At 49.0% G+C, this 14,697-nt stretch overlaps 7 protein-coding genes across 7 annotated transcripts; 3 read left to right on the top strand and 4 right to left on the bottom strand.

Annotated features, from left to right (window-relative positions):
• Nucleotides 1–561: 561 nt before the first annotated feature.
• Nucleotides 562–903, top strand: N7532_000292 (uncharacterized protein; the record flags this gene model as incomplete). Its single annotated transcript, XM_056612796.1, has 1 exon — nucleotides 562–903. One exon carries the CDS (start codon nucleotides 562–564, stop codon nucleotides 901–903), a length of 342 nt encoding a protein of 113 aa, XP_056480020.1.
• A 1,365-nt stretch (nucleotides 904–2,268) lies between these two features.
• Nucleotides 2,269–2,958, bottom strand: N7532_000291 (aspartate/glutamate racemase family protein; the record flags this gene model as incomplete). Its single annotated transcript, XM_056612795.1, has 1 exon — nucleotides 2,269–2,958. One exon carries the CDS (start codon nucleotides 2,956–2,958, stop codon nucleotides 2,269–2,271), a length of 690 nt encoding a protein of 229 aa, XP_056480019.1.
• Nucleotides 2,959–3,951: 993 nt separating this feature from the next.
• On the top strand, nucleotides 3,952–5,401 carry N7532_000290 (bZIP transcription factor; the record flags this gene model as incomplete). Its single annotated transcript, XM_056612794.1, has 3 exons — nucleotides 3,952–4,032; nucleotides 4,086–5,250; nucleotides 5,304–5,401. The coding sequence occupies 3 exons, from the start codon at nucleotides 3,952–3,954 to the stop codon at nucleotides 5,399–5,401; spliced, it is 1,344 nt and encodes a 447-aa protein (XP_056480018.1).
• Nucleotides 5,402–5,542: 141 nt separating this feature from the next.
• N7532_000289 (FAD-dependent oxidoreductase) lies at nucleotides 5,543–8,193 on the bottom strand (the record flags this gene model as incomplete). Its single annotated transcript, XM_056612793.1, has 5 exons — nucleotides 5,543–6,281; nucleotides 6,332–7,074; nucleotides 7,127–7,497; nucleotides 7,552–7,823; nucleotides 7,886–8,193. 5 exons carry the CDS (start codon nucleotides 8,191–8,193, stop codon nucleotides 5,543–5,545), a joined length of 2,433 nt encoding a protein of 810 aa, XP_056480017.1.
• A 1,469-nt stretch (nucleotides 8,194–9,662) lies between these two features.
• N7532_000288 (esterase/lipase family protein) lies at nucleotides 9,663–11,010 on the bottom strand (the record flags this gene model as incomplete). The annotated part of the gene is made up of 7 exons (XM_056612792.1): nucleotides 9,663–9,726; nucleotides 9,859–9,950; nucleotides 10,014–10,322; nucleotides 10,391–10,450; nucleotides 10,509–10,734; nucleotides 10,793–10,860; nucleotides 10,936–11,010. The coding sequence occupies 7 exons, from the start codon at nucleotides 11,008–11,010 to the stop codon at nucleotides 9,663–9,665; spliced, it is 894 nt and encodes a 297-aa protein (XP_056480016.1).
• Nucleotides 11,011–11,633: 623 nt separating this feature from the next.
• On the top strand, nucleotides 11,634–12,380 carry N7532_000287 (N-terminal protein methyltransferase; the record flags this gene model as incomplete). Its single annotated transcript, XM_056612791.1, has 1 exon — nucleotides 11,634–12,380. The coding sequence occupies one exon, from the start codon at nucleotides 11,634–11,636 to the stop codon at nucleotides 12,378–12,380; it is 747 nt and encodes a 248-aa protein (XP_056480015.1).
• A 659-nt stretch (nucleotides 12,381–13,039) lies between these two features.
• Nucleotides 13,040–14,662, bottom strand: nemA (Nem1-Spo7 phosphatase catalytic subunit NEM1; the record flags this gene model as incomplete). The annotated part of the gene is made up of 2 exons (XM_056612790.1): nucleotides 13,040–13,182; nucleotides 13,240–14,662. The coding sequence occupies 2 exons, from the start codon at nucleotides 14,660–14,662 to the stop codon at nucleotides 13,040–13,042; spliced, it is 1,566 nt and encodes a 521-aa protein (XP_056480014.1).
• Between the last annotated feature and the right edge of the window lie 35 nt (nucleotides 14,663–14,697).

The raw sequence follows: 14,697 nt of genomic DNA, 5'->3' as shown, positions 1-14,697 counted from the left end.
TATGGCGATGGCGCTGCGCAAGGCGGTGTACACTGGCTTCAGATTCCTTCTCCTGTTAGCGCATTCTCTACATCTAGATTTTCCAACCATGATTATGGATTCATTTCGAGGCATAAATATGAAGCGAAACAGAGCAATCTTTTATACCCGGAGTCCACCTACACGCAAATTGTATTTGACCTGCCATCAAAGAAGTCGCCCAAGCAGTCTTCCAAAAGGTCAACTGAAGAGTCATATGAACAATTACCTAATCTAGTACGGTCGATGAAGCTTCAGGAGGTGTTATGGATATGAACCTTGTCTGTATTCCTACTAGTAATTCCCGTTCCGTTTTGTGGTTGGCTCTACCATCAATAAAAAAAGGTAGAAACTTATAATGCCTCATACCAGATTTGGCCTTCAAGATCCAAATTCCATCAAACGCCGTGGCGTAACACTTGCAAACAACACCGTGTCACGTGCCAGTCTATTTGAAAGAGATAGTACTTCGGGTTCTTCTTCGTTCTTTTACTTCTATCTCACTTTTTTCATCAGTTCTCTCCCTCATTTATCTTCGAAAAGATGCTTCAACCTCTAATCGATTCCTCGCTTGTCACGACGGCCACGCTTCCGCATCCGTGGCTAGTCGTCAACTACCTCCGCAAGAAGAATCCCTCCATCGTCTTCATCCAGCTGCAATGGGTCAACTATTCAGGTGTTCCTAGTGCGAGCGTGCACGTCCTGGAAGAATATCTTGTCACCTTAAGACATGGTGAATATATTACATGTCCCGCTGGCATTCCACTACGCCATGAACCACACGCTTTACCCAGCTGCCGATCCAATCTCCGTCAACTGGCTAATTCCAGATTGGTCATCCGCTACTCTGAGCGCCAGTCCAAGCCCTATGACAGTGATGTGTGATATTGCGAGTACGACGCCTATGTGCCAAACCCCAAATAATGACCTCTGTCCTCGTCAGGCCCTTGTCAGACAAATGAGACATGCTGCCGCAAGCTGGCAGTGGCAATTCCTCGTTGGTTTCTGGGTCGAATTCCCAAGTAATAAAGTACTCCGACGACGGACGCTCTCTGATAAAGCCCTACAGCGAGAGAGTAGGGTATTCTACTGTCGCTGGAACGCTTGACCCATGCTTTTCCTATGTTGAGGAGAGTGTGCAAAAACTATTTAAACTTGGTGTGCGTGTTGGAAGATTTCGCCCCGAAGGACGCGGTCAATACAAGATTTTCCTGGAGCTGCTGTCACCTCTTCAGGCAGTGGACCAGCCGGTGTTAACTCATAGCGTTCTCAAAGACACATTCAACAACCATGGTCTCGTGGCTACACTGTCGCCTCTAGTCTCCAATTACGGGCCGCGTCCAATGAATAGCCAACAGATGCAACTCTTCTACAGCACAACCGTCCGACATGAGGATCACTTCTTAGCAGGAATACTTAAACGCCTGCCGAGTTTGTGGGCGTCCTTCTTACCACAGAAGCTCTCATATTGAATCGAGTATTCTTATTACTTTGTCGGATGGGGTTCCGATCATCGACTGGCCTCTATTAACAAAGTCAGATCGGGCCATTGGGAACTCAGAAACATTGACGCTACAGCAAACATGTAACTAGTCTTGGCAGTAGTGCTGTGTGCAGGGCTTCTCGGACTGTCTGAGAGTGAGTTGCGTCCTTGGCCTGGTCTATCGATGGGCGATTGGCCCAGCATGACATTCGCGAATATCCGTTCCCGTTTGAGCCTCTACCGGAAGTGTCGATAAATCGTTGAGACGTCTGCAATTGGATCAAGAGGGACTAAGCGCGATTCTCGGTGACAAGGTGATCAAGCATTATCTGGATTTGAAGAATCATAAATGCAACTAGACGGAGATACTGGGCGAAGACGAGACACTCCAGGGGCTGATGGAAGTTTTTTAAAACGATATGCTGTGGGTGAGTGGATTCATGTGATTGTCACATTGTGAATGTGAGTGGCTACGCCGCATGAGGACGTCAGAACATGAGGTAAATTCGAGTCATCAATTTCCTACAATAACCCGTAATATCAACATCGTTTCTTTCCCGGCTCTCATGCCTTGCTGACTAGCATGCTACAGATTGTGAGTGCCAAAATGGGACTCCATGTGGCCAACGTCAAGCTTTCCTCCACTCCCCTCCCCCCAACCCAAGAAAACGTTCCCTTGTTTCAAGGCTCTCTAGACGGTATTAGTTAAAATTTTGTACTCCCTCTCATTATTTTCACGGTGTACCCAGGAAGCCAAGGACTAATAACTATGAAAGCGCCATCTGCACCGCAGCCTCCGAATGAACTTTAGCTGAGTCTATTAAAGGAACTGAACAATCCCCAACCCTAACAAGCATTCCGAACTCCGTACAACCCAGAATCACAGCTTCAGCCCCTTCCTCAACCAGCCGATGAATCACACTTTTAAACCTCCCCCGCGTCTCTGGCAGAACTTTCCCCATCGCTAATTCCGTAACAAGCGCATTGTGTACCGTCTTCCGGTCTTCCTCGCTGGGGATCATTGTCTCAATCTGATTCTTTTCCAGGCGTGAGGTGAAGAACCCGTCCGTCATGGTCACGTGAGACCCAAGTAATCCGACCTTTTTGAAGCCTTTCTGTCGTATCTCCGCTGATACACCATCGACTATATGCAAGATCGGCAGTTTAATCTTAGCTTGAACCGCTGGGATTGCCTTATGCGCTGTGTTGCAAGCAACCAAAATGAAATCGGCTCCCCCGCACTCCAGTTGTTGCGCAAGTGAGAGGAGGGTCTCTGCCACCTTGTCCCATGCATCGTCGTCAAAGTATTTCTTCATTTGGTCATAATCGGTTTGTACTAGCATCAACTTAGCGCAGTGTTGAGGTCCTAGCTTCTCTGCAATGAGGCGGTTGATGTCTTGGTAGTATGTGATCGTGCTGGGCCATGCGATGCCGCCGATGATTCCAATCGTTTTCATGCTTTTGGTTGGAGATTATTGTTGGTTGCGACGGTGTGGTCTTGGTGAGATGGTCCCTGTACATGACAATCGCGCAAGGTTGTGGAGAGATAGAGAGGATGGGTACTAAAAATGAGTCAACACAAAAGCACCCCGCTCTCTCCCTAGAAAGTTACTCTACCTTGTCCGCAATACCCGCAATATCCGCGGCAATCATAAGAAACTACTTATTGATGACGCCTATTAAACAAAGAATCTATGAGAAAGCTCGTCGTATTCGAAAAGTGTCTTCGTTCAACCACGCATACCACATGCGATACCTTTCCAGCATGAGCCGAGCAATTGATTTCCACCCATTTAGTCAGGTGGATAGCCACAAAAACCCCTGCTCAACACTATAGAGCTCGCTCTATTGATTGTTTTTGTCTAGTGTGTCTACTCCGCTGCGCGATTACAACAAGCCGCATAGAGTGTAGTGGGGAGACCCCCTCCCCCTACTACATGGGTGCCATCCAGACTATGTGGCATAGCCGGCAGTATACAGTGGCCGGATAGCTAGTTCTAGAATACACCATCTTACACCTCCCCGACCTGACCCCTACATTTGGGATTCTCGCTATTTCCTGATTGCTACGCGCGTGTTTTGTGGTGGTTTTTCTGCTGAATCGACCCGCACGTCTCAGCGCGTGCTGCCATCGAGCGTTCCCCTCTTCAATAGATAGATTTAGCGTTCCAGGCTAGAGGTCAGAACTGGCCAGCGATTTACAATAATATACCGTCTTTTCTGGTATGCTAAAAATAACTGCCACATACCTTCTTTAATTCATTTTGAAAACCAATAATTAGAAGCCAGGCCTACTAGGCGACGTGTGCCATCGTGTGGTAGGGAGCAATATCTTGTTGGTCTCGTCGCTTTATTAGGACCGCCAAGACCTCGGCTCCTGCCTCTCGCCTGGTCGCCGCCATACACTTCGACCAGGGCACTACCATGCTTCTAATAGAAGATCGCTTGCAATGTCTACATTAGACGCACAAGCACAGTCCAGGCGGCACAGGGGCCGACCATGCAAGGACACTACCGGTACAGTTGACGCTGTAGGTGAAACCGCCCCCTATCTCGACTCAACCAACCCTCACCAAATTCCCAGGCCCGCCGACAGCAAATTCGCGAAGCCCAGCGAACATACAGGTCACGCCAACAAGGCCTTCTGACCTCTTTGAAAGAGAGAAATTCGCAATTAGAGTATGCTCTGACTCAACTTGCTCAGATCATGCAGACCTTCCGCAAGGTCCGGTCAGACCCAGTTCTCCCGCAATCTGGACTTCCGGGAGCAGTCGAACTGCTCGAGGACGAAATTGCGCGGCAGCTAAAGCGAGTTGGTGTCACACCTGGGTGCTCCAAGTCTAGTCACTTTACCCAGTGTTTGGATTTCCAAGAGAACTTGCAGCAACGACTAGCTCAACCTTCAAGTTCCCTCGGGTCGGCGGTGATTCCGTCCTCGCCACCCTCTATCTCAACGAATTCCGAATCTCCTTTCTGGGCATCGTTCCTGCAAACATCCCACCCACTTATTCCAGGTGCTTGTCCGATGACCTTTGAGGCCTGTGTGCCCTTATCTACATTCACGATCGGCACCCATGATCGACCGATACCATACACAACCACTCAATTTACGCAAAAGCTTTTCCGAGCATGTGCGAGGAGCGGATATCGCCTTCTGACATGCGAAGCCGTTACTGATCACGAGATGTGGCATGAATTCGGCCTCATGCTTCGAAATACACCGAGGAAGGAGATCATCGCATACTTCCAGCGTGTCTTGGCCGTTACGCCTTGCAATCCTATTGAGGATTTTCGATTCCCTTATATCTGCCTCGGCGGTGCGGGCACTCATTTCCCTCGTGAGCGGCAAATGTCTATCGGATTTTCTGGATTGCAGAATTTGCTGCCTTTTCAGACTACAAATGGTATCAGGGAGGTCTTTTCGGAGGAAGAGTGGTTCGATGTTCACGATGTTGAAGGGTATCTCGCGGCCCGGAATATCCAGGTGAAGAACGACGGTCCTTCCAATCTCTCAACGGACACGCGCTCTATTTCTTCCGGGCTCTCGTCCTCCGATCTAGCGAGTTTCAAAGGTCAAGCGATTGTGCACACAGCCGGCATCCCGGAACAAAGAAGTGAATTTTCTGCGGGACTATCTCGTGCTCTCGCAATAGCAGATCGGGAAATCGGTGATCAATTCCTGCCCCCATTTGACCATGATACTTCTCTCAGCTCAACTATGAGCGTTGATGAAAATACCATCATCAAGGGTAAGTTTTACTGAGCAGGTAGGTAGATTCTGAAAATGCTGACATTAAGCCAGGACTGAGCCGGCTTTGCATTGGCATCGGATGTGCAGCCGCCTTCCGCCGTCGCGATGTTGAGGCTTTCATCGCTCACAATGTCGAGTGGGCTCCCTGAAATAACTATGGTTCTTCTCAGGCACGAAATCTTCCGTCGAAGCATCCACCATTGGATTACTATTCACGACATAAACTACTCCCCCCACCACCCCCTCGGCCGATACCAGCACCTTTCTTCTAGTCCTGGCGCTATCCGGCATCACTGTCGATTTGAATGCCAATGTCGGAGACCGATCGCTTCCTCGCGCAAGAACCACAAAGCCGCAACAGTCGCACCTGGCCCAATGAACACGAACCCAGCGAACAGCGCGCAGACCCCAGTCCGCCAATTCACATTTGACAACCCCGATCTGTAAAGATCTGAAATATTGACCAGACTCCAAAGGAAGCTGGCGACGGTCACAAGGAGAAAGTCGTTTTGGAAGAAGATAAGGACACCGTCCACCAACCTGCCAACCTGCCCAAACGAGTCCCTCGGAATGAAAAGTCGTGTCAGGGAAAGGTCCCCTGAAATCAGGCATCCAGTGACCACGCTCAAGTGCACGCATGCAGCGATGACTCCAGTCGTCTGGTAAATGGTGCGCAGATGGGAAATGCTATTCTCCGATGTGGACTTCTTGCATCCGCTCGCTTTCTTGGTGGCTTCTTCTATTCCGGCGAAAACGTATGTGAAGCAAGAAACCAAGACTGGTGCAGGCTGCCAAAATGCAATAATACCCTGGCGCGTCTCGGGATTATTGAAGGGAAAGAAGAGCAGAACGGTGGGCACGATGTAACCGACTATCAACGCAGGCAAAATGAATCTAGCCGCAGAGACTTCCCGGCCCGGGAGCAGAAGGAACGTGGACTTGCGAGACGTAAACATGCTAAAAGCAAAGTAGATCGGTGCGATACAACCGATTCCTCGCAGTTGGTAAAGAATCCCCCAGATGCTGGGACTATGCAGATGTCAGCGAAGTCAATATCAATCACAAGGATTTTCAAATACCTCGCGATGGCCGTCCACCTATTCTTTCGACGATATCCCTCAACTGTGAAAACGGCAATCAAGGGCAGCATCGAAGATAAAAAGTAAATTAGCTGAAGTGGCTGCTCCGGATTCGAGCTAGTGACAGCGGGCAAGAAAATAGCGACCAATGTCTTAAGAATTCTGTCGATAGGTAGGAAACCAGTATAAGATGGTTTCAAATTCAGACCTGACTCGCCGATCGAGCTATTGATGACCGCCTCTCGAACTTGAGAAAATGTGCCGTTCTCTCTCCCTGCCTCGAATAGAAGCTGATATGCAAGGAACGATAAAGCCGCGAGCAGGATGTACACAATCGAGCTAAATCGACTGCGCGATGACGGGAACCTCAGCAACTCGTCGTAGTACGGTATTGTTCGCTTCTTCACCGGGATTGGTAGCATGTTCAGCGACACTGCGGCGGAGTATGTATCTACCCAGCGATCGGTCAGCATGCTCTTCGGGACATATGGGACGATGAAGTTGGCAATGAATTTCAGGAGCGGGGTCTCCATGCATTCCAGACGCTGTCGGGCATGCGACGCTTTAACAAGACTCCGAGTTCGATCCTCACGTTGGTGTTGGGTTTTCTCGAATATTGAGGTGATTTCTGCGGCTGATAGCTCCTTCGATGAGCTTGCGTCCAATGCAGCGACGAGATGATTCGTCAATGCTGCTGCCGTTTCAATTGCATTGTTGCCTCCTTGTCCCGTCAAGGGTTCGAACTATCCCGAATAATCAGCCACTGAAAACATGTACTTGATGGATTTGACGTACCTTATGAGCTGCATCGCCGATAGTCATCACCCTCTGGAAATACCATCTCTTATACACATACTCCGGCAGCGCAGTGTATACAGAGCTGATCTTGTTTTTGTAGAGTTCGGAGAACCGCAGATTTGGCGTGATGCAATCATCCCAGTGTTCTCTCGCAAGGCTTTCTTCTTCGTCTTTGGTGAATCGTGGGATCTCGGAGCCATGCAGCGCCTTTCCCATGTTCCTCACGAGGAACCAGTAGGTTCTGTCACCAGGTCCGCTCGGGACCAGGTAAGAAAAGTGCTCGTTGAAGACGGAGGTGAGTGTCCCTTTTTCGATACCGGACACTCCCCTGGATATACCGAAGATGCATGCGTATGTGGCTGGCAATGCTTTGGTTCAGTCAGCTTTGCATTCAATACTGGTATTCGTCGGGGTCACAATACCATCTTCCTCGGATGCGTCAATCCATGTTGGATCAACCTTCTGCGCATTCTCCCACATCTGCTGCCGAACAGCAGAGTGAATTCCATCAGCTCCAACCAGGAATGTTCCGGTATAGGTTTTTCCACTCTTCGTGGTAACGATCGCCTCATCCGGATTGTTCGTCACGGACACCACTCTCTCAGATGTCAAAATCTTGTCCTTTTGCTGAATGTTGTCGTACAAAATCTGAATCAACATGCGTCGGTCAAGAAAGACAACAGGGTATGTGTGTCTGCAAATAATCGTCAGGACTATTAATCTTCCCGGAGATACTTATAGCTGCAGCATGCAAACCTTTCAGTTATCTGTTCGCCAAAATTGTCGAAAGACCAGAACCTCTCTCCTCGCGAATCTCTGAAAACAACTTTCTCAACCGGATACTCAGCCGCAGCAATAACATCTTCATAGCAGCCCAGCTGATTGAGAATCCGCAGTCCATTCGGCAAAACACCGATACTCGCTCCGACCTGTGGTGCGATGCTAGGATAGGCTTCCAACACTAGGAAATCGATCCCATTCTGCTCAAGCATGAGCGCAAGTGATAGCCCCGCGATGCTTCCTCCTGCTATAAGCACTTTGACATTACCACCTTTGGGCGACATGGTTGTGGATTGCCAGTGGTTCTGGGGTGTATTTCACAGAGTCAGACAACCCACAATTTATACATTCCTTCCGATCTGGAGGGCAAGATTCACAAGACCCCTGATTTGTATTCAGCCTTAGCAGTTCTTCCGAAGAGCCATTCTACTCTCCCTCTTTTGGGTTAAGCAGCGGAATATACACACATGGAAGCCTGCTAAAATTACTCCGAGTCGTCTCTGATCATTAATCAGGCCAATCAAATTGCGCGGATGCGCGGGTTCGGGGGAATTTCTTGACCCACATTTGTCAATGGGTGGGCCGGGGCTGATCTTAATGTGGCTGGCACCTCTGCCCATTGTCCCACGGGTTTACTAAATTGAATTGTTGGCTTCGCCTGTAATGAGTAGCAATGCAGTTTATCCCAAAATGATTATAACTTTATCATCTCCCTTCTGGGAGGGACACTAGTACATATTTGTACGACCCGTTAAGTTGTCAGTGCAACTAGTCGTCTTTTGGAAGTGCGATGCTTGACACATCCATAGTAGTCCCCGGGCTCTTCTATCTCAAGTTATTTAGGAGATTGGAAAATCAAACTTCTCCTTTCGATTCTCATCACTCAAACCACGATCACAGTAGCATACAGAACGAGTTGGAAGATACTCTTTCCATCAATACCCCGCAGAAGCTAATCGCTCTCGTGGACTGGATCGCCGTTCAGCACGCCTGGCTGGGAGCTCAGCAACTCCCACTTTACATCGACACAAAGGTACCACGTGTCGGGTCAAAAGAAACGGTAACCCACTTGACGATCCTAATTAATGACGACACTGGCTGTGGGGGTTCTCATGTTTTCGACATCCAAACCCTTGGGAATGCCGCATTTTCAAATATCGGCAAGCGTGGGAAGAGATTTAGAGATATCTGGAGCCACCAGAGTTCCTCAAGGTCTTCTTTGATGCGAGAAATGGCACTAATGCTCTCTATCATTACGGGGTTGCTCTAAGGGTGTCCACGGAAAGTGCTTCTCGGTCCTATACGAAAGATCGAAAAGGCCTTTGCAGTATTTCAGAGTGCATCAATAAACATATCCAGGTAAACGAAGATGACGAGATAATCTACAGATACTCTGAAGAAGTTCAATGTAGTCTTCAAGCAAGACTCATCTAGCGTGTTGAGCCAGTCACCACTTGCGAGTGAGAGAGTATCACACTGTCTTTGTGATATCCAGTATTTTCCGGCTCTATATCATCAATACAGCCCTCAAAAAGAGCTGTGGGAGGAGCTGAATATAGAGAAGTCACACGAGAGGGTCTCAGAATTACAACGGCCCGCAGTGACTAATTCAAACCGGAAAAGTCAGAGAAATCTCAGAGTTGTTGGAATCCTGAAGACAACCACATGATTGATTCTTGTCATGTTCGTTCCATGCCAAAGGACGATTCTTCATATTTCCATCACAATGGGTTCAAAGGTATCCCTTGGGGTTTTAATGAAAGGAGTGGAAGATGGTATCGATGTATGCTTTAAGAGTGAGTTTGATGATTGAAGGTCTGTGCAGAGTCAGGATCTTGACTTTACCCCGTCTGATTTGTTGACTTGCCGAAAGTACATTTGCTGAATGAAATCATTCTTATTCGCTTATCAGGCTCATACTAAGAATACATTCTCTTAATTTCATATACCCTGGATCCGTCCGTGACCCAAATTTAATCATATTTCCGTGGTCGCTGTTTATCAGGATATGCGGGGAGAGGCGGTGCGATTCAGATACAGTCTAGTTAGCAAGAAATTAATTATCAGTTTGTTGTAAGTGAGTGCTCGATATTGCGCTTCTTACCTGAGTCCATGTGTCGTGGTGCTCTTTCTGATCAAGACACTCATAGACAAAGATAGTAATAAATCTGTCCGCAATGGCTGCGTACGATTCCAAAACTGACACTATCCATCGTGCTTCTTTCAAATCTGCTGGTTCATCTTGACCAGATTCCCCGAGGGAAGAAAGGTAAGCTCTCAGTCCGTTGAGCCTCGAGTCCAGCTCGGGCGTCCCAATGAAAATAACTCCACGCGTCGCAAGGCATACACTATGTCGATCGTCGATCGACGTACTTTCGCTCTTTTTTCGCTCTATATCAGAGTATAGTAGCGCCTGCCAGTTATGTCAGTTACAGTACTGAAATTCACCGTCCTGGATTCCATTCGAAAGATCATTCTTACGCTTTTGACCACTGTTCCGCCTTGACTATGTGCGATGAAGATGATAGGCAGAGCATGTGTCTAACTGAAACATTCAGCATGTCACTAATTACAAGTCCCGTTGAGACTCAAAACATACGGCAGTATCCTCTCTCATTCTCTGAACATCATGCACCAAGTTCTTCGAGGCATGCTGAAAAACCGATGTCTGGGGGGCCGTGTTGTTGCTGGGCGTGTCATATCCCCACGTGTGGACCCTTGCATGCGGTATATCGGTCGGTAGAAGGCTCTGAAGCCAATTGGTAGTATTGGAAGCAGTCCAAGATCTCTCGCGGTGTCCGTTCAAGCCGTGGACGGCGATAATGCTGTGGAGTCGTGTCAGTCAGACCAATGTCCAGATCCACTGCGAGGGCGTTGTGTTACTCCATCTGAGCGTCGGGTGCATCATAAAGCAGCTTTAGGCCATTTTGTTCTTCTATATTCCGAAAGTTCTATATTCAGTTAGTCTCTGACGGTGCCCGAACGTACTGCGGTGCGAAAGACGCCTGCAGCGTTATGGAACTCACATCAGCTTTGGTTGGCTTGTCTTTCTTGTGTTTGGAAAGCCAGGGCCATTTTCGAGTCAATAATCGTGCCTTCATATCGATATGATGTATATCAGGAGACTTTCAAAAGCAAAGTCATCTATCTAGGGCTGGACGACTTTGTTGTTGGGGTGTTAATGTGGACCCGCCTTCGTTTCATTTGAGCCCCCAAATGGGCGGACCTAAGGTAGACACTTGTTTTACATGGTGCCCACCTAGGTAGCAGATCCAGGTCTCCGCACTGCCACCGTTACATAATCACTGGAAACGCTTTTGCAGATCTTCAGATTAGCAGTCATTTGATTGTTTTCGTTACTCCGTATTTAATCTATTTAATCAATCGGCCAATTTGTACGCAACATTCTGAATTTACACACCTGTACGAGTGAAATTGTACAATGAAAGCGACGATAAGATAAGCCCATTGCTCCCCTCATCACGTGCGACGCATCCATCCAAAATTTTGGGGACTCGACTACTCGACTTCATTCCCAAAGCTTGAGAACCTCTCTCATTATACCTTCTTTCATACTGCCCTTCGGCATTTCTCATACAATTCTTCTTGTTGATCAATACTCAATTTATTATTGAGCCACTGCTCCATTCCCGAGCCCTGAACCAGACCCTTCTTGTCGAGCTCCTCTAGACATACACGGTCATACTTGACAAGATCATATATCATGTCATCACAAATAGAGGACGTGGGCAATGCAGCCCCAGAATCCTCTGTCCCGGCAGACTCTAAGATCAACCACCAAGCCTCCATCAACTACTGGAGCAGTCTACCAAGTACCAACAGTAACATGCTAGGCATGCTCGGCACATACCCATGGTACACACGAATCGAACTACAAGGATCGAAAAACTTCCTGACAAAAGTCCGGCGACTACTCCCCGCACTCCCAGCAAACGGCAAATTCAGCCTCGGCGTCGACTGTGGTGCCGGCGTCGGACGCGTGACAGAGGGGTTTCTCAGCCACGTCTGCGAAGTCGTGGACGCGGTCGAGCCCGTTTCAAAGTTCACGCAAGTCTTGTCAGAAAGCAAGATGAAAAATGATGGTGTGGTGGGCGATATTTATACCGTTGGCCTAGAGAATTGGGTTCCGGAGAAAAAATATGATTTGATCTGGACGCAGTGGTGTGTGGGTCATCTCACTGATGCGCAGTTGATTGAGTATATTGCAAGGTGCCGTACATCGCTTACGGAGAATGGGCTTGTTGTTCTCAAGGAGAACTTGTCGACGGATTTGCAGGGGCTGGATATGTTTGATGAGTTGGATAGTAGCGTTACCCGGACGGATGCGAAGTTCAAGATGATCTTTGAGGCTGCTGGGATGGATGTTATAAAGTCGGAGATTCAGACTGGGTTTCCTAAGCAGTTCAAGCTTCTGCCGGTCAAGTCTTATGCTCTTCGGCCAAAGACTTGAATATGATCCCTGGAATGGCAATGTTGCCCTTCATCTCGCCGACGCAATTTTTGTCATTTGCTCCTACCTCAAGTGTCTTCAGCGTACCCGAAGGTTCACTTACAGCTTTACTCTGGGTTCTTCGGCAACCAGGAGGTACCACGGAAGGTTCAAAACTATGCCTTAAGGATCATAGCTGGTTCTATGTATACAAAACCTCCAACAATATTCATCCGTATTTAATGTGACATCTTGCCCAGACAGCAGACGAAGCAAGGCTACATGCAAAAACTCCAAGGTTCGCGAAATATATGCGGTTGAGAAGCTACATCCATCAGGGGTCCCTTCCCTTTGCTTCTGGGAAAATAAACAGATGCCAGAGACGAACCAACTTCCATCCGTCGACTACGCTGAAAAGATATCATCGAAAGCAACATATGTACGATTCATTCCATTTCTCCAGTAAACAAGACAATCCTCATTATGAATAAACTGCGCTCCAGGGGGTGTAAACTCGTTCATCATCCTATGTCTCACAAAACCAATTGTTTTTCTTGGTTTTCAACTGCGAAACAAAACTCTCGCTTCTAAGACGGGGGAAGGAAAAAAAACAACTTATAAAAACTCCCTTTACACCTCCATGCGCATACCATAGTTACAGTGGTCGGAGAGAAGCACGATCATGCCTCGCCCTCGCCGCGACGTAGCGCCAGTAATGCCCGTACATCGGTGACGTACTGCAGTGCCTCGAACATGGGAATTAGATGTAGAAGGCCGTTATCCGTGGGGTCGTTGATCCAGCCCTCGATAGGAACGGCATTATCTTTTAAGGTTGTTAGAAGACGCCATGTCATGGGGACAGACGGAGCAAATGACTTACCCTCGTGGAAGATATAGCTCATCGGGCTGTTGTCCAAAATCATCACCTTGCTCAGGTCCGGCTCCACAGAGCTGAGGTCTTTGATGTACGCGCCTTGGCGGAATGTGCAGTGCTGCCGGTAGTAGCGTGCCTGGAAGTACTTGCGCTCCTGCTCGAGCCAGTCGATGACTGGATCAGCATACTCCTGGACACTGGCCGTGAAGATGACCAGCTTGTACCACTTGGAAATCTTGCGCAGGAATTCGTCGCAATGTGGTCGCTTGTGAACATAGTACAGGATCGGGTGCTGGGGTCCGAGTGTTGTCTGCGGTCCACCCGGTGTCAATGCTGTTGTCATTGGCATCGAGAGCTTGACCTCGACCATATGACCACTGGACATTCGTCCGCCTTTAGCGAGTGAGTGGATCAGCGTCTCGTCGAGGTCTAGTACCAGGGTCTTCTGCGGAAGTCTGGCATTGCGTGGGGCAGCTGTGTAGGAAGGCAGTCGCGGGGGTAGGAGAGGCCGCGGCGGATCAGGAGAGGTGTGTGGGTATTTAGTGATGCGATGAACAGATGAAGAAGTGGGAGACTTGAGACTATCGGCGCCCTGGACACGGGTCACACCCTGGGGCATTGGATGGCCCAGATCGGCGCTTTGGGTCCTGCGCTGCCTCTGACGCTTGGAGACTTCTTCGTTATGTAGCTTGATCCGTATAGACCGGCGCGGTGTATTGTCGTCCGCGTTGGCGTCGGGGAAGGGCTCGGGTTCAGCGCTTGGGGTTCGACTATGCCGGTCCTTTGTACTGGCGAGACCTTCGATATGTCGTTTATCCGTATCTGATTCTGAAGTTGTTGATATGATCGAGTCTCGAGAGGTTTGGGGTTTCAGCTTGCGAGTGGAGCCACTTCGCCGTCGACCTTCTACCCGAGAGGCCCCTTTATCCGATCGGTTCCTCGAGTCGGCAGCTGGTCGCCGCCAGACTTTCCTGACGGGAGCCAGAAGAGAATAGTGTCCGTCGTCGTTTTGGAAGCATTGAGCCACGTAGATACCGGGAGCCGCTAGCGTGGAGAGGATAAAGTGTATCGTTTCCGTGATCGCATCAAAGATCCGATGGGTGATCAGTCGCCACGTAGTACTTCTAGTTATGACTGTACCATCCTTCTGAATTCCATGCAGTAAAGTTGTCTTCTCGTTGAGGGAGTCTGGGGAGTTCGTGTCATCGTCTCCGTCTCCGTCTCCGTCTCCGTCGACTGATGCGGTCCCGTCGTAGCCCTTCTCAGAGGCGACACTCGAGCGAAAGTTATCGGTGCTGTACGACCGGAGCTTGCCGAAATCACCAGGCGGGCTCGCGCGCCTATTGTCGCCTTGGGATTGCGATCGCGGACGCGTTGAGCTGGAAGACTGGCCGATGACTCGCGAGGACAGGATGTTCAGCGAGTTCATCTTCCCACGAGGCCCACGGGAGACAGGGGGCGCAG

Source organism: Penicillium argentinense (genome assembly GCF_028826775.1).
Source record: "Penicillium argentinense strain IBT 30761 chromosome Unknown utg000001l_segment0_segment0, whole genome shotgun sequence".
NCBI lineage: Eukaryota > Fungi > Ascomycota > Eurotiomycetes > Eurotiales > Aspergillaceae > Penicillium > Penicillium argentinense.
Note: the sequence above shows the minus strand (reverse complement) of the source record. Positions and strands in the feature narration are given on the sequence as shown.